General features: G+C 41.2%; 1 protein-coding gene across 1 annotated transcript in view; it reads right to left on the bottom strand.

Moving 5' to 3' along the window:
* Positions 1 to 1,157: 1,157 nt before the first annotated feature.
* Positions 1,158 to 22,680, bottom strand: part of TFAP2D (transcription factor AP-2 delta) — a gene marked incomplete at both ends in the record, with an annotated part of 48,431 nt that continues 26,908 nt past the window's right edge. The window contains 3 exons of the mRNA XM_082306306.1: positions 1,158 to 1,377; positions 11,719 to 11,832; positions 19,340 to 19,481. Coding sequence (XP_082162432.1) covers positions 1,158 to 1,377; positions 11,719 to 11,832; positions 19,340 to 19,481 — 476 coding nt within the window. The remainder of the gene's footprint in view (positions 1,378 to 11,718; positions 11,833 to 19,339; positions 19,482 to 22,680) is intronic.

Genomic DNA, 22,680 nt, shown 5'->3' with positions numbered 1-22,680 from the left:
TGTGTGAGAATGTGTGGTAGGTGGTAAAGTAATGTTTCAAAAGTACATTAGCAAGGTTATTACCACTTAGGTGCTGTGGACCAAGCCAATCTGTCTTATTTGTCATTTTGGTTTTATTTTGTTTTCTTTTCGATAATTGAGTGGATTCCGTTAGACCTCTGCACCTCAGCTGGATTTCTAAAGATAACAAAGCTGCAGAAACAAGCTGTTGAAGAAAAGAAAGCATCATAAAATCAAGACAACACAAAAGGTGACTCCAATTGCCTGCATTGATCCTGTTGAACAGAGACCCGGGTATGGCAGACTGCAGTGTTGTGGGACCAGGGGCTGAGAAGATAGAGGACAAAAGCCCATGCTGTCATTTAATCTGAAGTTCACAGAGGGATCAGGGCTCTTATTGAAACTATCAAGGTTTTTTCTGTTTTAGTCTGCCATGCTCTTTTCACAAGAGACACCATGGCTGCTGCTTGAATGGTCAGGACAGATTCCCAACAGGTTCTGGCCTCATTCCAGTGCAGCTTTATTGTACATTCCCACATGGGGATGAGCAGCCCCCAACACCAAATGGTTCATTGTCCCACGACCCAAGAATTCCTCTTTTGCCAGGTTTCCATATTGTTTTCCCAATGGTGAGTAGGTCAGGCATTTCCGATGGATCAGAGGAAGCCCTTCTTTCAATTTATCCAGCATGCAAGCAAAGCCAGGATGCTGGAACTGCGTGTCCCACAACTGATGCGCTGGCCCTAACTGTGCTGCCAGAGAAGAAAGTGCTTCAAATTTCATGTGCCACCTCAGCCAAGTCCAGAAGTGCTTATAAAAAACAGTGTTAGTGTATCATTCAGAACAATCAAATACTACGTGCACGAAAAAGTAGTTTAGAGCAACATAAATTTTAAAAAAGTGACAATTTCATCACACAATTACTGTACACTGCTGTTCTTAGGGTTGAATACTTTCCTCTCTCACGCTCTCTCTTTCTCTCTCTTTTAATCTTTCTCTTTTTTATTTTTGTTTTTGATTTTTTTCTTTTTTTTTTTTTCTTTTTTCCCCCTTTTTTTGGATTTGGTCCACTGGAGATAAATCGCCCTCAATGATATATATATTTAAAAAAAATATCAGCAGCAAGACTCTCTTGAAATAGATTCTGTTTGATGTAGCTAGTCTGTCTTTTCTGTTTTGCCCTCTTTCACAGCAGCCTCTGAAGTTTTCCGCAGGGGGGCTTTCTCCGAGTTGGCGTGTCCTTGGCCGGATTCCGCCGCTCCTCCGTTTTTGTGCGATGTGTGCTTTTCCAAGTAGTTCAGCATTTCACTGAGAACAGTTTGGAAAGTGCTTAGGGCAGCACATATTGCAGGAGTTCCAAAACCATGAGTGATCAAACTACAAATGGGAAGGAGACAGAAAAAGAAATACACACACGCACATAAATATAAATGCACTCACATACATTGAAGAGTTTACAGTACACTCATTTTGCTATAGTGAAATTCAAGATTTGCTCGCTAAACTATTTATTACCTATGGGAGAAACAGAAAAGAAAAGAGTAGAGCCAAAGAGCAGACTACATACAGCTTCAAAGGCTGGTTTTGGTAGGAGTCTCAGTTCTGAAACACCGTGGGACAGATCCTCAGCTGATGCAGATTGACACAGAGTTGTTGAATTCAGAGAGACCAAGAGAGGATCCATGCCCTAGGCTCTCCAGCATTGCTACTTTTCCAGTCCCAGAAGGTTTGGCTTCTCCCTTCTCAGGTAAATGAAACCAGTTCTGTGTGGTTTATTCACTCTCCCAGATCAGAGTCTTGAACAACAAGACCTGGTTATTCCATGTGGATGTATGGCTGCATCTGTCCTAGGAAATTAAGCAATGCCAAGGCGCAATCTCTGACCCCCAGCACAATTGGGATGGTTTGGCCATATCCGTGCTGCTAAGCCCTCTGAGCATCCAACAGGGTGGAAACCAGACTACCTATTGGGAATAGTCCATGACCAATGCTAATGCCCAAACAATGCCCAGGAAATGTTTCACACAGGGCTAGTTCAGCCAGGCTAAATTCATGGACCATCCTAACCAAATAATAGTAAAAATAACCAGGTTCCAACAATGTTGCCCTGGTGCTGTTGAATTTACTGCTATAGAATTACCCTGTTGCACCTTTCATCCAAATAAAATGTTTTTTCAAGATAATGTTGAATTTTTCTTCTTGTTTTTCTGCACTGCAAAGTAGCTGAATTTCAGTGGTGCTCCTCACTTAACAGCTACTGAAATGATGTATTAATGCAGTTACCAGACAGAACTATAGTGGATTAATCTCATCTCAGTTTAGAGGAGCATTTTAGTGCACACATATGTATCTACAGTCACTTGAGATGTTTTGGGCATCCAGCCTGGCTTCCACCTGCAGATCCAGAAGTGTGTTAGTTTCCCACAGGTCCCATCTCTGAGATACCATCTCTGTGAGGATGTCTCAGCTACCTGAGGATATCAGAAATGACACTAAAGACCGGTTTTTAGGCAATCAACTTCAGTCCTATTTGCCTAAATATTATGTGTACAGTATAAGGTGTTCATGTAAGGGCCAGAGAAACTCAAGTTGTACTAGACACCTTATTATGCACAGACAAATTATTCTTATTGTTATAATGATGCATTTGATAAGTGCTAAGTGAAAAAAAAAAATGAATAAACCCTCCAGATTTTTAACTTTTGTTTAGAAACATAGATGAAAAATTATTTCAAAGGTTAAAATGTCATTGCAGTTTTTAAAAGACTGATTTCAGTTATCCTAATTCTGCTCAGGGCAGAAAGAAGACAAGGAGAGGAACAGAAGTTGATTTCTGAGCTTGTGGACATTTTTGAGAAATCAATACTTTATATTGGTTTGGGTGAGAAAAAAAAAACACAACAAAACATTACAGTCATTCTGATAAAACAAGAACTATTTCCCATCCCATGCTAGTTAAGATCTTGTCCCTGCAGTAACTCTCTGGGTGTTTTAGGCACCACATTAGTAAACCCTGCTCTAATGCAGAGAACCACGCGTAGGTCAGAAATGGGAACATTTCACTTCAGTGAGAACTCCTCTCCTCTGCGCTTTGGCTTCTCAGTGTTTCTAGCTGTTTTAGAAAAAATTGAAAAAGTGGGGACCAAGGGAAAAGAGGTTATACAGGACATGAACAATTGCCAGGATGCTGGAAGTTTTAAAAAAAAAAACTTGGGAACGGTTCTAAGATATCTTTTAGGGTGATCTTTCTGTCTGCTGGACATGGGAACCCTGTTTGCTAGGAAAGCCAGCATCCTAGAAACGACACCAAACATATGGGAGTCCTAACCAAAATGAGCACTCAGTTTGGAAACATGTCTCCATTTCAGATTGGGAATGGCCCAGTCTTTTATAAAAGGTCTCCCAAAGGCTATTAACAAATAACTCGCTTTTAGAATGTTTATCCATCAGTCTCCAGGCACTTTTCAAAGCAGGAATTTATCTTTATCCCCAGTTAGTAATGAGAGGAAAATGATAATTAAATATTTACAAGGACTATTTTGCAGACATCAATTAATAATACCACACAACTCGAAGTTTCGACTCTTGAAGTTTGGACTTATAGTAATATTTGGATCTTTTAAATTTAGCATTAAAAAGAGGTAAACATACCTCGCTTTATTTTTTTTTTTTTTTTTAGAAATGCCTGGCATACCAGGAAAATAAAAATCATCAACATCATAGTCATCGTAAGTCATGTTTTTAATAGTAGTAAAACCAAGATCAGCAGTAGCATATAGATAAGAGTATTTTTAGCCCTTTCAAGTCCTTTTAGGAGTCAGGTGATTTCAAGATTTTGTGTTGCATTTTATCATTATTTCTAGTCTTCATAAATCCAGAGAAATGAAAATATGATGGATCTTACAATAACAGAAAGCAAGAAAAAGGCAATTCAAATGTATCATTACTAGTTATAATATCTCAGGATTTTACACTGCTTGTGTGATCTTCTGGGTCTTGATTTGGGGAACTGACTATACTGAGACATATATAAAAATACTTATGATCTTGCACGCAAAAGAAACTACTTTATCTATTTTAAAAGTTTATCTATATAAAGTAGGGTAAGTGACAGCAATCTCATTTTGAGAAGAGGAAGAGCCATATGCAATATCTGCAATCATTCATTTCCAGTAGATGTAAATAGTAAGTTTAACAAAGGATTGAACAGAAAAGAAATCTCCCAGCCTGCTCTCTTTGAACCTTTTGAGTCCTGAGCAAAAGGACCAGTAGTGTGTTCATTTGACAGCTCAATACACCCTGAAGAGTAAAGTGGGAATACTACAGTGAAAACTTACAGAGATTGTCTCAGAAATGATCCGTAGGGCTAAGAACAAGGATAGAAAACTTTAATGTTCTCAAATGCTGACCAAGACTGTAGAAAATACCAGAATGGGACAAAATCTGATATTAAGGTATGTAAGCGTAGGTGCCGACTTGTAGGTGTATACATCAAAAGTGCCTAACCTCCCATTACCATCAAAGGGGACTTAATGTAGTTTCCTATGTATAAGAGTTTACAGTGGTTTGAGATGTCCTATGACATCTGAAACATCTGCACAGATTTGCTAGATATGATATAGGACTTAAGTCCACCTTGCTTCTAGGTGTTTTGATGCCAGGCAGGTTACCCTTGTGTATCTCACATGGCACTAGATGCCAATGTTTAGGCAACTGAATTGAGCTCTGGAGCTTTATTCAATACAGTCAGAGAAGTCTGGAGAATGATTTAGCACATGAAATGGATTTGTCCCCTTTACAGTGAGCTGCACCATTCTTCTGGCTACACTGAGGGCTCCATCAAGCTCAATAAAAATGTATGTTTGGTGCTATTTGAGATGCCCTATGGTAACAAGACACCTCCATCAGGTGAACGGGTAATGCAGAGGGCTTACAGGAGAACAGCACCCTTTTAAAGCAGCAATGACTGATGGCATACCTAATAGCATGTAAAAAGATGCTGCATGCTACTGTTTACTCAGATATATCTTGTCCTAGATCTTCATTAACTACACAGGAAGCTTAGACATCCGGCTTATATTGAAACACCTAGATATGGGTGTTATATCCTGAGCAGAATCTTAAACTTCTGGTCTGAAAACTAGTGTTCGTAGAAAAAGGATTTTGTGGGGTGAGTTAGGGGTCTATCTCCTTTACTGTTTAGCCTCTTATGTACCACTAATCATCAAATACGACAGTTTTTTTTCAAGGTAGCATTGTATTTCTTATAAAAAAAGCCAACCCTTTTATAGTGAAATTGTGCTGCAGAGTCTCATGGCAACTCTACTTTCAGTTCCTGATGAACATATTCTTCTCCACAGATGGGGATATGCAAAGCCTATTAATTTTCCCATGAAACTTATTAAGAGAAACCATTTTATGGAAAATTTCTGACCAGCCCTCCTTGCCAGGCTCCTGTGAGGGTGTACTTTTTTAGCCTGACTTTATGTAATGAGCATAAAAAGAGAGATATTACCTTCTACTTTATCTTACATTTTTATCAGTAATTCCCCTTGCTCTAATTTTGGTGGACTTTATTTCTCTGCAAGTTAAAGTCTTTGAAAAATCTAAGGAAGTTGGATAATTTCCCTTTGCTGAAGAAAGTAAGTTTCAAGCTGGGGAGAAAAATCTGATTTTACATTTAAATCAGAGATGACAGACAGAAAATTAATGGCAAAGCATTCAAATATGTTTCCTGAAAGTCAAATTTAGTTGCCTGATTTTTCAGGCTAACTGAGCTCCCACTGAAATTGGTTCATTTTTGGTATGCTCCACACCTATGAAATGAGTTGCTTTCATTGTAATACTTTAATTTAGGTTTAAAAACCTAAAATTGAACATGGTGGATTCTTAATGGAGTCTTCTGGGTATTCTCAGCTTTGCAGCGCATCTCATTGCAACTCCTATAAACTAACTTTATTGTTCTAAAATTTCTGATTTTGGTACTGTGCATGGGGAGCTGCAGAAAGAAGACAATGAATGTCAGGCCAACATATTATAAATCCTTATGCTTAAGGACATCCAGACCTGCCTGCAATTCTGCCCAGCGCTATGATGCAATTATGTCTGCTCATGTTTTAATGATGGCCTTACTTAAAAGTGAAAAGATCCAAGTGTGCCTGAAGGCTTGGAGTCTCGTTTGGCAATTACCTCAAGGACTCCTCCATACCCCAGGCTGGTGAAACTCCGACATGTGGCAAAAGAAACAGATTCCCTCTCGGTGGGGGGGGAAGAGGCCATCTGCACGGAATGTTTACACCCTCGTTTAAAATAAATAAATACTTTAAAACAATAATAATGAAGCAAAAGCAAGCTTGATCTTATTGGCTGGACTTTCTCAGAACTTTGAACATGAAAACCACTTCATGATTATCCAAATTTAACAACACATGGCAGATGACAAATAATAAGATCTGATAAGACTTTTGATGGCTGTGAAGGAAATGGAAAAATATTTGAATATCTTGACTTATGCAAGCAACATCCCAAGGTAGAGGTGCCTATATTGACTTTGAGGTGCTTCTATTGATTTCAAGGTCTGTCCTGTGAAGGTTGCCTGGAGAACTAAATTGTGACAACTTTACTTCAGAAGGTCAGTAGGCCTAACCATGACACAAGTTAGACTGATAGTCAAGGTAAACATTGGAACATGGCCAGTATGTATTACAGGGATAAATAATCTATAGGATCTGAGCGGCAAAGAGCACATACAAAAATTGCCTTGCAAAGTAGGCCCTCATGCTTGTTTTCTGTTCATAACCAAAGAAGGGTATTAAGGACATGTTCTTCTAAACAGATGGACTTCTTTTTACCATGTGTAAAAGCAATGGAGAAAGTAAGAAGAGAGTGTAGAGCTGATGCCCCATATTTCCAAAATATTCTATTTCAGCTCTGTATATCTTAGACCTTGGGACTGATTTTCCACACTAGGAGAATTGCCCAGGGAACATATATGAAACATCCATGACTGTGACAATGGAATATTTCTAAGCTATAGAGCAAAGATTAATCCGCAACACTGTGGTGCACATGGTGCTCACAGAAGCCCTTGGATGTTTGGCAAGAAATGTTTCCAGCATAGCACATTATATCCTCCAAATAAACACTGGACAATGCCGTGACTTGCTGGTTTTGAATGATAAAAAGATGTATGAGCTTCTAGCTAACTGTGGATGAAAAGTGGCCTCACCGCCCGTTACTATCTGTGGAGCCAAACACGCCAGTGAGATTACGGATCCAAGATAACGGGATACTTTTGAAAAAGAGTGAGTATGTCCCTCACACAGCCATCAGCTCCTTCAGTTTCTCCTTTCACTTAGTTAATGGTCACATCTCTGCTCTATGGGAAGGCAGAGAAACGAATGAGATTCATCCAACTTGCTACCATGCATAGACTTTTTCCAGTGAGGCAGCTAACGTAGCTGAGAAGCCCCATTGTCCTCCTCAAATGAGAAAGACCAAGAAGTAAGCTGATATAAACGTGCTGATCACAAGGGACAATGCAACTTTATAACCTAGTAATTTGGAAATGAGGGGATGGCATTCTTTTTTTGGAGAAACACAAGACTGCTCTAAATATTTTAAGAAATCTTAAGTGCTGGGTTGAAAAACAAATCAAGCCCCCCAGTTTTTTTTCCATCTTTGCCTTTTCCTTGGTAATCATGGAACTTATTTGTTAATGAAGAGGATAAAGAAAAGAAAACAGATTCTCATCTGTTCTCTTAACTCTACAAATTGTGATTATAAGGGAATATGGTATCATAAGACTCATGATAAAAATCATTGACAATATCAGAAATTCACAGTCTAACCACAAAAATGTCCCCAATTCTTCCAAAAGGATTTTGGTCATAAGCAGAGCAGGAGAAGGTGACCAGTTCCCTGCTATGGAAAGATCGGAGAGGGAATCCCTGGGAAAGGGAGTGAGAGAAAAATCCCAGAGGAAGGAACTGTAATGCCTGTGGTAAATAAAGAGCCAAGGAAAAGAAAGGGAAAAAATAAAGAAAAAAAGAAAGGAACAATTAGTTGATTACTAGTACCTCAGCACTAGGAACCAGTGTTGTCACTCTCAGCTAGGCGAATTTAAAGCCAGATTGAGAGAGATCATGGAAGTCAGGGAACTCTAGAGGGCACCAGAGGTGTTTCACCACAAACTTCATTGCACACCAGGCTTCTTCCAGTCCGTGCACCCAAACAGAAGGCTGCTACTGCCTAATCAAGATGACTGGAATTATGACAGCAGCTGCTCTACCTCCTGATAAGCAAAGAACTGTAAAAAAGAGAGAGCAATATATAAGGGGGGTAAGCGCATCTGTAAAGGGAACCCCCCAGTAAGGCTTTGGGCTTGGCTCTCTGTTACAATTTAAAAAACATGTTGAACTTCAAAACCCATTGAAAGGTTCCCATTTCATTGCTCCCTTTTACCCTTCAGAAAGAAGGATGTTACTTTCTCACTGTTCCCAAAGTCTGAGCCTCTGGTTTCTTGCCTGTCGCTTTTCGTGTCACCTTGTCAGTGTGACGCCAGGCACTCGCAGGAGGCTGACAGCTCCAGGCTCAGAGACTAGCTAAACGACAAAACTCTTGTCTCAAACAGTTTCACAGGAAGGGTGTTTCATATCAGCTGGATGGCTAGGAAAAACACAGAATAATTTGTGAGGATGCTGATTGCTTTCATTAGCTGGCTTTAGTATTCTGAGTCTATTATTTTTTGTCTTTTTTTACAAGGTTTCTGCACTGAAGGAAGTGTCACTTGCAAGAAAGCAGTTTTCCCTTTGCTGTTTTGCTGTCTTTATCTTTTACATATAAGATAGATGATCTGGATGTGATTTTGCATCTTGATGAAAGGTAACTGTGAAGTTAAAGGATTAAATCTAAGTTCTGTAATCAACGGGTATTTGTCTTTCCCTATATAATGGGTGACATTAGTAGGATATCTGAACTTTCCAAACACTACAGATTCTTACAGACACGAGTGTCCCAAAGGCAGACGTAGAAGGTATGTCTATACCCAGTTTTACAAGTGAAGAAAGTGAGACTAAGAAGCTGACTAACGAGGTCAGGGGGTCTGTATATGTAAGCCAAGAAACACACACAGATCTCGAGTATAATCTCAGCAAGCCTTCTCCTTGTAAGTTTTTCGTGTCATATTTTTTGGCTTTCCAGCACAGAATGTGGGTCATTATTGGTGGGTTTTCTGGTAACTCTAGTTTTCATGACATTTTGGGGAGCTAAATAAGACTTCTGCCAAAAATTAAAAAAAAATCAAAGCTGTTCTGATGCAAGGGCAGGTTATGAAGGCAAAGACAAGAAGACATGTGTCAGTGTGACTTTCAGGTTCCTGGCTGAATCTTTGGGAAGCTCAAATATAACAGTGGAATGGAAGAGAGAAGTAGATACACACTCCATTCAACAGGAGAGAGGTAGGGTCTAAAATCAAGAAAAATACTAATTTAGTGTTTTGGACATTTGGTCCAGTTAGAGGAATGTCCTAAATTCTGATCCTTAGACTGAAGGCTAGTTTGATACTTTATCAACAGACTTAAGTGTGAAATGAATAAAGCCGGATCCTAGATCCAGAACTCTGCCTTTTGTTTAATGCAGAAATCACTTCCCTAGATAAAGATATTCATGGGCTCTCGTTCTCAGTCCAGCCTTAAATTTTCCTGTGCAAAAGGGAACAACTTCAAGAGGAGGGATGGAAAGTGAGCATGCAGGTTCATTCATGTCACCAGAGATGCCATAGAACATTTAATGTATCTATAAGGTTGGTAGATCTGATGCAGGACTCACAAAAGACCCTTGAACTGAAGGAGTGGCAGATGAATGTGAGACAAGATATCCTTTTACACCTAAAATGACCCTAGATCCCTAGATTCACCAGGCAGGTGAATCATCCTAAGGTTCTTAAACTGAAGCTGGGGGATGCCTTTAGTCACCTCTACCTGCATTAGTGAAGTGAGGAGTGCCCAGGATCCTCCTCTGATCATGAGTGATCTAGCATAGCCTGGCCTCATCTCCCTTATTCAAGCATTTTAACCTGCAAAGTAGTGACTGTATCTAAACTTCCAACTGAGAACATCCTCGTGACTGAGATAAGGCTGACTTGTGCCTGGGAATCGTTTGGGGCAACATACATAGTATACACAGACGTAGGCGATATCTGTACGTGTGTGCGCGTCACTACATGAGAACAGAAGTGGAGTTGTCTAGATGTGTTTGTATATGCATAGGATGCCCACAGGTATGCGTAAGCATGAACAGGAATGTGTGCATTTGTGGGTTAGGCATTATCCTTGCCTCCCTGCACCCCCCAACAGACAGATGGAAGAGGTCGGATGGTGGGTATTTTGGATTGCATTCAAAGTCTGAGGGACTAAACATTAGGTATGACACCACCTGGCTGCTGGGTGCCTCATGCTCTATCAGAATCTTAATAACTAAAAGATGTTGGGCTGTTGGGGCACAAAAGCTGTCTATTCAGCCAATAAATGAAGAGTGGCTCAGCTGGTTGTGCTAAAGAATATGCAACATCATTCTAAGGCGTTATAGGCCTAACGAGCCTGCCTGATGTTATGGTCTGTAAACAACTCTCTGGAACAGTTCTTTACATGTTGATTTTTTCAGGTATCAGCTAATGGCTAGAAAAAAATAAAAATCTGCAGCCTCAGCTAGTCATGTATTCCTGTCTGTGGTCTGAGCAAAGACAGGAGCATCTCTAGGATGTTTCATCACACTTATCTTTGATAAATATCTTAGATGACCCCACTGTTTCAAAGTGGCCCTCTGGAAGTTCCTATCTCACTCTTGACTGTATCTAGCACATAGCCTAAAGCAAAAATGTGAAATTGCACAGCAACTCCTGGGCTAGTAAATCTTTCTGATCCCAAACTGTCTATACACTTTTAACCATAACTTAGATAAAATTCTGATGAACTTTGGATTTGGTGTGCATGTACCATGGGTCCTTGTCTTCATAACAAATTCTTAGGCTGTCTAGACCAGTAAATTAAATATTGCTAGGGCATGGGCCCAGGAACTGAGTCTAAATATATTAGCAGTCTCTGGCTTTTTGATCTGAGCCAGCTTGCATTCTCCCAGACCTTTCCAGGGTGTGTTCAGGAATAACTGCGGTGACACTGTTCCAGTAGGTAGTCTGCTTTGAGGCCAGTCTGCTTTGGAGGCCAAAGAATTAATAGTATGGTCACGGTAAGATGATGCCAAATGGTCTCAGTAGCATAGAGGAGGCCCTGGAACTATTTAGTTAATTGGTAAGGATGCAGCCTAACTGTTCCTCCTTTTATTACTGGTTTGATTTATCAATATTGTCATTTTGGCTCTGAATTTGAGTTTCTACATTTCTGGACCATCCACTTCTCTGGTTGGCTTGTGATCTGGCTCACATCTAGAGCAAGGCAACTTTCTGGTCAGATGGGGAGATATGGTCAGGGGATGTAGAAAATTATTTACTCAAACTCAGACTGCAGTCTTCTTGAGCAGTGTGAATGCAACTAGCCTGAACTACATTGCTGAGCAAACACTCATTTTTAATAGGCACAGATAGCAGAGGGATTATGGACATTATAGTCTTCTAGGTAAAGGAACAAATACCATTATAACATCATATGCAGTCTTTATCAAAATTATGGATTTTAGTTAATTGTTTGTCTTTCAAAATCATACCTGAAATGTGTTAAATGTCTCTGGATGTCGAGGTCTAATATTGGAGTTGGTCTGGAGGATCCGAGGGGTGATCTGTCTTGACTTAGAAGGTCTTGGAATTCTTTACATATTTGTCTAAAAGGAAAGTGGAAATCCTTAAATAAGACAGGTATAATCCTTTCCATAAAGCTTATTCCCATAACACTGTCACCTTATCCTGAGTGATCTCATTCATAACAGAAATGTTTGGCAGAGGCATTGTTAAAGAAATTAAAGGCAAACGAATCCCCCTCTTGCCTCCCTGCCCCACATTCTCAGAGCCAGCAACATACAGAGTCTCTTGATCAGGAACCCCTCTGGAACCATATTAACATTGACATTTTAAAATGTGATTTCTCTCCCGAATTGGACCCAGTTTGGCAATGTTAAGTCTGGCTTAGCTCACCTACATTAGAAGCAAGGGTTATGGTTATACACCACTACTTGTACATTTGCTTGTGTGCACTGGTTTATCTGCAAGTAAAAGTCCTGGCCATTTTGGCCTTGCCTTCTTGACCTCCAACTCTTAAGATAAATGGAGCACTAGGAGTTGTGAAGAAAAATGCTACCTTTGTCTCCTAGTTTCCATTTGTGTCCATACTCTTCTTCCTTGTAGAGTCTGGGGCAGAAGGACTGATGGATCCTCAACTAAGACCTCTCCCACAGGTCTGCCCAGAGTGAGAATTCATTCCAGTACCAGTATGTAAATTTCTTATTGAAACATTATTTTTTTTTTTTACATTTCTACCATGTATCAGGCAGCCTAAAGTAGATATCTATAGCAGTCCAGAGGGCTTGCATCTTAACAGTGCCTCTTTCTGTCTGGTGCCTGTAGGAGGAGCTCAGTAACTCAGCTGCCAGTGACTACACAACAGACAGGCAAGTGAGGCAAATCCCATCATCTCCACTTTTGCTCAATGATGGTTTCCTGGACAACACACACTTGTGGTAGGTAGGACCTGGGACCCCAGTTCGGCACCTTGCAATGGGAACTCAGGCTCTGTCTTGCCCAGTCTCCCACCAGCATAGTAGCCCAACTTGTTTGGAAAGGATGGATGATCTAGCTGTCTTCCCTCTCCCTCTGCTTTTCAGGATGCCTCAGCACCTAGGGGTTAAAAACATCCCCTGGGATAACCCTGTATATGATCTAACACTAACAGAGACCTGAAAATAAGGTCTTCTCATTCTTGCGATATTGTTTTGGGATAGTTTGTAAATTAGTCTGGGAGTGTTCTACCAATGTGGTTTTTTTTTTAAAAAGAAACCAAGCTGGCTCCATTTAGTGCATACCATATCTGGACCATAGATGAATACAGGCACCACTTACTTTCAGTTAGTTTATGATACAGTTAACCAAAAAAGGAGAAGTGTCTGGGTCTCTCTCTCAGGACTTCTACAAATGAGCATACCATTCTCCATTGACTATATTGCAAATTTGGCACTTAATGTGGGGCCAGGGGGGCATGATGCCCATCAGACGCTCGGGACACTCAGTTGAGTTGCCTGATACTAGCCTGACACTCAGTGGGTTGACCAAATACTGATCACTGTGACTACATGTACCCTAGTAAACAGTGCCACCTAGTAAAGCATACAGTGGCAGGGGTCATTCTCATACCCTCATGCAAATTGTCACCATCTGATAAGATCCATATAGTTATGCTTTTCTAGCCACCTAAACAGGGTGGCTTCCTGAGAACAGACCCTGGTGTGGGTTATCTCCCAGAACACACCCAGAAGATATTTGGGAGTGTTCAAGGAGCCGTTCTAACATTTTAATAATACAGACAATTGCAATCTCATGATCCAGTGTGTGCGTGGTTTACTTTGTTAGCACAGATGCAATCACTGTGCCTGGAGCCAGTTTCTAATACTAAAGAGCATCTCTGTGGTCCATGATTTCTGTTAGAAGGATCTTTGCACATGTGGTCCTAGATAAAATTCAAGTTCTTCATTATCACCTTGTAACTCTTGTCCTTTGGGATAGGGGCGTGATGGAAAATAAGTGTGTAAACTCAGCTTCTTGATCTTTACAAGGTCTTTCACTGCCCAGTTACAAGCAAGGAAACAAACCAACAGTGTGCCCTGGCAGCCAGGAGGGCCAACCGTGTCCTGGGGTGCATCAAGTACTGGATTGCCAGCCGGTCGAGGGAGGCGATTGTCCCGCTCTGCTCTACACTGATGTGGCCTCATCTTGAGTACTGTGTGCAGTTTTGGGCCCCACAGTACAAAAAGGATACAAAGCTACTAGAGAGTGTCCAGAGAAGAGCCACAAAGATGGTGAAGGGTTTAGAGGGGAAGCCGTGTGAGGAGCAGCTGAAGGCACTTGGTCTGTTCAGCCTGGAGAAGAGGAGACTGAGGGGAGGCCTCATCACAGTTTACAGCTTCCTCACGAGGGAAGGAGGAGGGGAAGGTACTGATCTCTTCTCCCTGTCGACCAATGATAGGACCCGAGGGAACGACAGGAAGATGTGCCAGGGCGTTTTAGGTTGGACATCAGGTAAAGGTTCTTCACCCAAAGGGTGGTGGAGCATTGGAACAAGCTCCCCCGGGAGGCAGTCATGGCGCCAAGCCTGACAACATTCAGGAAGCAATTGGACAATGCCCTCAGACATATGGTATGACTTTTGGCATTGTCCTATGCAGGGACAGGAGTTGGACTTGATGATCCTTGTGGGTCCCTTTCAACTCAGGATATTCTCTGATTCTATGAAACTATACTAACCTGTTTTTACCCTTCATTATATCACTGTTCTGCAAGTTTTGGACATAGACTTTGGATACCACAGCTGTCTCTTGACTAAGAGGAGAGGAGAGGCAGAAACCTATTTCCTGCTGTGTTGCTGGACTTCATCCAAGCCTGATTTCTATAAATGCTTGTCATCTGTATGGACCTAGACACCGACTGCTTGAAAAGACAGCGTTGTCTTAGTCTTTCAGGCAAAGAGAGGTATTCAGCAGAAATGTATGTAAATGCAGCATACAGTTTTAATGAATCAGGTCCTTAGAGGAAAAACAGTTCCTTTCAACAACTGAAAACAGTCAGTCATTTTGGCTTCTAAACAATCTAGTATCCCCAGTCGGCCCTGTCAGCACTGCTCTTCTCTCCTTCCTCCAACCTCTACTTTCTACCTGTTGAAAAAGTTCATCTTAAAAGTTCTTATGTTTTGACAAAGAAAAGTGTCAGAACCAAGTGTGCAATTAAGTTCCCTTCTATCTTCACATGTCAAAAGTCTTTACTGAGTGTTGGCAGACTGAAAGAAAAGAAAAAACTTTTTTATTATACATGAAAACCTGCAAAAGGCAGTAACCTACTTTTTTCAAGGGGATTTCTAGGCAAAGTGGATTTCAGAGCCTCCACCACCAATAAAACATCACCTGGGGTAGTGACAGGGAGGGAGCTGACAGTTATTTGCTGAGTTGAACTGTGACTTTGAAAAAGCAAAGAAAGGTGCTTATGCTGTCTTAGGGGACACAGATTAATAAAGAAAAGAGTTCTGGTCACTCCTGCAAAGGAGGCACCTAATAATTTGTGATAGATGGTCAGATGTTCCAGTATATGATCAGAAAAAGATAAAAAATTCTGTACTGGATCAGAACAAGAGCCCATCTAGTCCATGATCCTATTGCTACCAGTGGCCAAAGCAAATGCCTTGTGAAGAGTACAGGACTGGGGCAAATGGGTGCCCATGACTCTGATATATTCCAAGTGTGGAAGAGCTGCCAGGTATCCAAAGATCAGATATCAGAGAGGTGCTCAGCAAGTCTTGCCTGTCCAATCTCAGAGTTACTCTTCAAAAACAAGTAAATTGAGCACATAGTGTCATGAGGCAGATGTTGATTATTCTGTACTGGCTGTAAGCAACCCCACAATAAAATTGTTATTCACACTATTCTGCTTTGGTCTGTGTAAATGTATGTGCATCTATCCCTCTGTCTCACGTGGAAGGCCTTGTGCTATGATACTCTGTGATTTTCCCATAGGATGGTGTGCCTCTCCATCAAGTGGCCTTCAGCAGTTCTGCGTCTGTCCTAGCTGCAACCTGATCAGGTTCTGTCCCCTGTTGTAAAGCTATTCAGGGTCTCCCACACCTCTGCAAGCTGAACTAACCCATGCTTAAAGACCCTCTAAAACCAGGTCCCAACTTTCCCTTTTTTTTTTTTTTTTTTTTTCCATTTTTGTGTGGATTGCATAGACATGTCCTGAAGCCTTTCTAAAGAGTCTAGGGTTAACAGGCCAGTATCAACACCTTGTCACTAGAACTATCACAACTCAGTCTTGCTTTTTTGAAGCATCTTGCTCTGGAGGGCCCAGACCATCTACTCAGTCAAAGGAGGTGAGTGGAGCAAATCATAGGAGAATGGTTTTTCCCATTGTTTACCCCTTTCTTATCCTTTCAGCTCTTAACCAAAGCTTACTTCACTCCCATCCTGCCCTTGCTGTCATTTGTGTTCAGCTCTGTATACTGGCTACACAGCCCAATCATTTCTTCTCCCCTTGAAAATTATCAGGTAAGGCTCTGATTCTTCATTGTCTGGACCATCAAATTGTTAGAACAGGCCATGGCACCATCTTATTGCATCAATGAGTACTGTCCTAGGCAGGTCCTGAGTTAGCAAATGTGAGAGACCATTTCCAAGAGGTAGTTTTGGAAGATCAGGTAGTTTAACACAATGAACATGGTTTGTTCCATGAGAGAAAATGGTCCTGATTTCATTCACTGTGTTACTATCAACATAGGCTCAGACCAGGTAGGGCTGAGAAGGGCAGTGAAGAGAGTGTTACCTCAAGCTTAGTGATCTCCATGTGTTAAAGAGGGCTATTGGCATCTAAAGTAACAGTCTTTAGTCTTCACTAGCCCATTGGCCACAGCTCTGCGCATGGCAGCTGAACTGCTTCCACTCAGGGTGGGTGGATTGCTTGATTACAAGGTATAGATGCCCTTGGCAACACTGGGAGCTTCTACTGGACACCAGAGACTTCTGCACTGTAGACATTAAGGGCTCTATTTAGTTACCCACACATAGATATATAGTACCCAAGATATCCATAATAACTGGCAGATACAAGAGAGTAACAAAGAGAGACCTGTGTGCTTCTGGAGCAGCAGCTGGTAACCAAGCTGGATAACCCAGTTCATCTCAAATGGCAGTAGGTGCCTATGTTTGGGCAACTGAATCAAGCCACTGAAGTTGGATGTCTGAATCCAGAATGGAGTTTCATCTATATAGTAGGAATTGTAGAAATAATTTTGTTCTTTCCCCTTATTTTTCCTCAAGGCCCTACTTGTGGAAGTTCTCACCAGTTCTGCCAAAGGCACACTTCTGTGGGCTTCTGGCTCTGTCCTAGAGTGGACAGTGGCTACACACAGAGGCAATGGCACTTCATTTCTTTCCATAGGAAAAGCTTGAAATGAGTGATTTTACCACCCTGGAATTTTAGTGTTGTTTTTGATGACAGCATAACATTCCACCACTTTTTCTGGTGTCATAACTCACAAGCGCATGAGGCAGGGCAGTTGTGAAATTACTGAAATTACAAACCTAGAGATTATGCATGCCTAGTGAAGAACTGAAACTCCTGACAAATGACTAAAGTAGAGTACCTACTATCAGATACATGGAAGCATGGCTGGGAAATACCATGCTAATATTACGATGTCATGGACCTGTGTCTCCTGTAGTATCTGGGCAGGGCTGGTCTGTGACTCACTGTTCTCCTTCCAGGCAGGAGAGGGCAGTAGTAGCACACACATTGACCCATCTGTCCCTGTTACAAGGACTGACTGCAGTAGGATATGGCCTATCCTTGTTTTATTGACAGACTTCTCTGATCAATTTGCTGGTGCTTTTAACTGATCGAAGGGGGGGAAAAAGTAATTTGGTTACTTACAAGTGTAGGATAACAGTATAAAAACCCAAAGTTCATGGGGGATAGGAGTAATGCATGCCCACGACACTCTGCTTCAGGAGTAAGGGAGGGTGAGAAAGAGTAGTAAGACTCAGGTGTCTCTCAGTCGGCCAGCCTTTGGTCATAACGGTTACCCACAAATTGTTACAACCAATGGCAGTGTGATCCCCCCTTAGAACCAGAAAAGAAGGGGGAAGATTTGTATCATTATGGTTGAGTAATGTTTTCTAAATGGGGCAAATCCTCCAGCTGGGGCAACTTACGGTCTTAACTCTTACTTGGGTTGTACTTCCCAGTAGTAAAATCAGCTCTTACATAGTTAGGGGGGCATATTATTAATGGGCTATACAGCCATGGGGAGACACAACTCGCAGAGAAGAGCTGCTTCTTGCCAGCTGGTTTATTCTTGTGTCTCTGAAACCTCTTGGGCCCTTAAAACAAATGTGGATGTAGGTAAGAGTAAGATCATATTCCACTTATATTGTTCCTTTTAATCTACAAAGGACTTAGGAGCATGATGCATGAGGTCTCTCGTCACCTTCACAACCAACAAACGTCCCCTGAGCCACAGGGTGCTCTGCTTATCACCCCAGGGAAGGATCACAGGCTATATTCATGGGATTCACAAGCCTGAGATGTTTCAATGCATGTCATCTCTGGGTGACTTCAGGGCAGAGAGCTCTGAATACAAGAGGGACACCAAGGCCAGAAGTGCTGTTCCCCACAAACAGACAAAGCAGAAGGACATTGGGATACAAAGGACAATCCTGTGACTGCTCAGCCTTTTCCTCTACTGCAGGGTAATCCCTCTGTGTTGGATATATCCCAGCCTGGATGATTCCCAAACATTTCCAGCTCTGGGAGAAAGAGGCAGATGATGGTTTGAAAGCTCTGGTTTCTGTCCTCAGCTTTCCTGCAGTGTCACTGTGTAACACAGCAGTAAGTGTGATTATATATGATTATATTCAAGGCTACCCCATGCAGGCATACCACACACCTAGTGTAGGTCTATGTTGTTCCATGCAGACTATTTATTCCTGTTTCCCATGGCTCATGAAGGCTAATTCCACTCTCATCAGGACTAATTAACCTAGATGAAATGTTATCCTAACATGATGTTACTGCTCCAGGGAGGTGAGTGGCTTGTTTAGAGCAAAGTCAGGTGTCTCTGTGTGTCTTTAATGGCTTCAGCAAAGCTCCCCTGCTGGTGTACATTGTTCCAGCGCCTTTGACTTCAGGGGAACTCTTGCAATTCCCATTCAGAGAGGATCTGTCCCTTTGCAAACCAGCTCTCCCTCAGTAGGCTAATGATAATTATCCCACAGTAACTAGTACCTCAGTATAAGCTTAGATCTCCTGCTCACATGCAAACAGGAGACAAAGCCAGTCTCTGTCCTATAGATCTTACCATGTAATAATGTCTTATCTAAACCAAAGCATCTGAGAGATGTATGTGCCTCCTTAACTGCAGGCAATGAGAGCACAGCCACTAAAAACCTCATTGCAGTAAATAAGGTTTCTCTTACAGCATCTCTAAAGAGGATTGCTCTCACTTGCTGTCAGTGAGTACTGTTGTGATAGCAGTCACCGCAATCCCAGCTCCATACTCCCACTCCTCCCTCCCCCAGCCCCCAGATCCAAAATGGAGAAGTGACAGACAGATTTCTTCTTTAGTTTCCCTTCCCTTCTTACTTTGTCGCTAGGATCATCTTTTTCCTCGCTGTCTGCTCTTTCTGTTCCATGTGCTGTCTGGCAATGTGCTCTCCTACCGCCTTGGCAGGGAACTCTGTTTCACAGGTATAGCCGAAATCTCTGGCCAAATGTAGTGCTTCCCCTGTGGGCAAACAAAATGGGTCAGTTAGTTTTTAAGGTTGTTATTATAATAATAATAATTATTATTATTATGCTTACAGAATTTCTTCGACTTAAAAAAAAAAATACAATAACAAATCACTTCTGCAGACATTCTTTCCCAATCTCAGTTACAGATTGCATCCCATTTGGTCTGCTCATGCTTAGTCATCAGATGGTGCCAGACAGAAGATAAGGAGGATATTCCTCTCATGAGAAAATACTAGTCAAGACACTTGGGTTTAGCTCCGTCCCCTGTCACCAGTGAGTACTGGGCAGCTGCTCAAGTTTTGTAGGCCCAGTTCGTCATTGATATTTAAGGCATGGAAATTAGTGGAAGGTAGGAATAAATCACTCTAAAGAACTCAGATTCAGCCATTGGTGCTTCACTTCTCTGTCTCTAAAGGAAGAACAGCCTTCCACCCCAAGAGAGAGCTGTGGGGATAACATACATTTCAGCATATTTGCTTAGGGGTTAAGCCAGCAGGTATGAAACAAGTGCCCCACAGTAAAGATGAGCAGACCCCAAAGTAGAGCACAAGAAACAATCCTGTTTCCAAAAAGGTTGCAATCAAAATTGACCAGACAAAATAAAAAGGGATGGCAATGAAGATTACACTTGCTGTTTTATAGATGGGGAAATTAAGGCAAAGGGAGTATGTGGCTTGACTAGGCTTTGTGAGAGTCTGTGACAGAGACAGGCACTGAGCAACTCTACCTCACTAGAGAGACTGGACACTATAATCCAACTCCATACTGGGTGCCAAAAGCCTTTGGAAGAACCTGCCCCTCTCCACTAGCTTAGAGAACCCAGGAACTCATTTTAGGGTTTACTGAACACTCTGGCCTGTGTACTGTGACTCTGACAGCCTTGGTGCGGGATTTATCTGCTCAAACACTGCTGCCTGGAGCATGAACATCTGTGCCTAAGTCTTTCCCTGGTGGGAAAGAGGCACTTCCAGATGACACTTGCTCGCATCTCATTGTAGAAGGTAGAAATAGGTCAGCTACCAGAAGTGTACGTTGAAGGACATCTGCATAAGTGACTGACAGAGATGTACTCCAGAATAGTTTTGGGGTTAGGGTGTTGTGGTTTTCTTATTTTACTTTTTTCAGAGTTGTGTATTTGATTGCCATCATGACATGTGGCATTAGAACCTGGCTGTTTGGAGACCAGGCTGATGCTCCAGGTGAACAGTTAGGAGGGATACAGGACCTGTAACACCTCCCTCTGAGAACATGTGCAGTGGAATTCATCTGATTAAATGTCAAAATTGACATCCGACCTAATAATTTCAAGTCAATGGAGACAAACTAGCACTTGAAGCATGTATCATCCCATACTGAAGTAGAAGGCAAAAGTGGAAGGAGGAAATATAGAAAAGTCCGGGTTAAAAGGGAACTCAGGAGATCACCTTCAGTTGAAAGCCTGGCCTTAGATGAGGTTATTCATGGCCTTTTCAAGCCTAGTCTTGAATATTTCCAACCTTGGAGATTCCACAGCTTTTCTGAGCGACCTAACAAAATGTTTAATTATTAATTTAATTTAATTGCTAATTACCCAGAAGTGCTGATTTCTCCCTATTGACTACAGTGTGACATGAGAGGACAGATACAACTACAATAGAGATGGTGAGATGAATCCCAACCCCAGCAAGTCTGGGTCTGCTCTGCACAGACCTGGCCAAGTTAAGGAAGATGGAAGCTTCCATGGGAGCAGTGGTCCTATGCCAGGGGCAGCATGAGGCATAAGGAACCTCTGTTCCAGACTCTATTCTCCACCTTTGCAGAGTTTATTGTCTCCCCTTCTCTCACTGGAGTTTTTACCAGAAACATACCTTTCATTTCCACAAGCAAATACTTTGGTTTGTGTTTATCTGACCTAATTGGATTCAGGTACTGGTAAAATACATGCACTACTCCCAGGGAATTTGTTTGCTGACACCAGTCAACAACTATCTTTGTAGCTGTAACCAATTTTACATGCAAAAATTGAAGATTATACTCAAAATCACCTGCATTATTTGGATTTTTTAAACATGATTTCCAGAATGCCTAAAAAGAATAAGTAGTTAACAAGCAACCACTGTCTCTGAGTTGAAAGGAGAAATGGTTTCCAATTAGTTTACAGCTTCTGGAAAAGTAAAATAATTTTCAGTGAAATTAAAATGGATTTCAGTGGTATGTTAACAGTGAGTCAGAATGAACAGGCATATAGCTGACTGCCAGTTTTGTATTTAAAATATCTACCCCAGACTTCTTCATGGTACAAAAGGGTACAAATTTAAGCCATAGCTTCTCAATTTCTGTAGAGGTGCTTCAAAATTTCTATTTCAGCTACGCTTTTACTCTTTCTTAAATAAAGACTTAAAGAGTAAGTCAATTGCAGAAGAGCACCAGGTTTTGCTTTTCAACCAAACTCCATTAAAACACTTGATAGGTTTGTTTTCATGCTAGCATGGAACGAAGATAAAAGTCGAACCCTTTGAAGCTGTCGTCAGGTGGAATTATCACTCTCCAGACAGCTCTATCCTGGGCCCAGTCAGACCCAAGTAACAATACAAGGAATGTAGTAAGCAAAGAATTTAAACATTTAGCCATTGGAAAAGTCTTGGTTTCTTCAAGAGAACAAAATTTTATGTGATGAAATGTGGACATTTATTTAACCTGGTCAACAACAAACTGCCTGAAATTTGCATGTTTTCACCTAATGTCAAAAAAAAGGGAATGAAAATATGAATTGTCATTCAAACTTATCTTTCCAAAGATGGTGTATATTATTTACTAGAGCTGAGGAAATTATACTAAACTGTTTTAATGATCTGAGGAAATTATATAAAAGTACAAAACTTGTCCATTTTACCTGGAGCTGTGATTGTGATTGAATGTTAATGGTATATGAAGAGATAAAATCATGAGCAAAACGAAACAAAATTACTTATCTGCTTGTGGATATAGGTAGGTAAAAATGTAAATACAAATGTACCTATTGTGTTTTGTGAAATAATAAATTAAAAAATGTTTTAAATGTATTTTAAAAATATATTTTTCTGTAAGTGGAAAGCTAATGTGTACTATGAATGCACATTAGAACTATACATATTTATTCATATAAGCATGCATATCCATATGAAACCAGGAGTAGGCATTCTAAATTACAACATAAAATTCTAAATAAAAAT

This window comes from Platalea leucorodia, assembly GCF_965183815.1.
Source record: "Platalea leucorodia genome assembly, chromosome: 3".
In the NCBI taxonomy this organism is placed as follows: domain Eukaryota; kingdom Metazoa; phylum Chordata; class Aves; order Pelecaniformes; family Threskiornithidae; genus Platalea; species Platalea leucorodia.
Note: the sequence above shows the minus strand (reverse complement) of the source record. Positions and strands in the feature narration are given on the sequence as shown.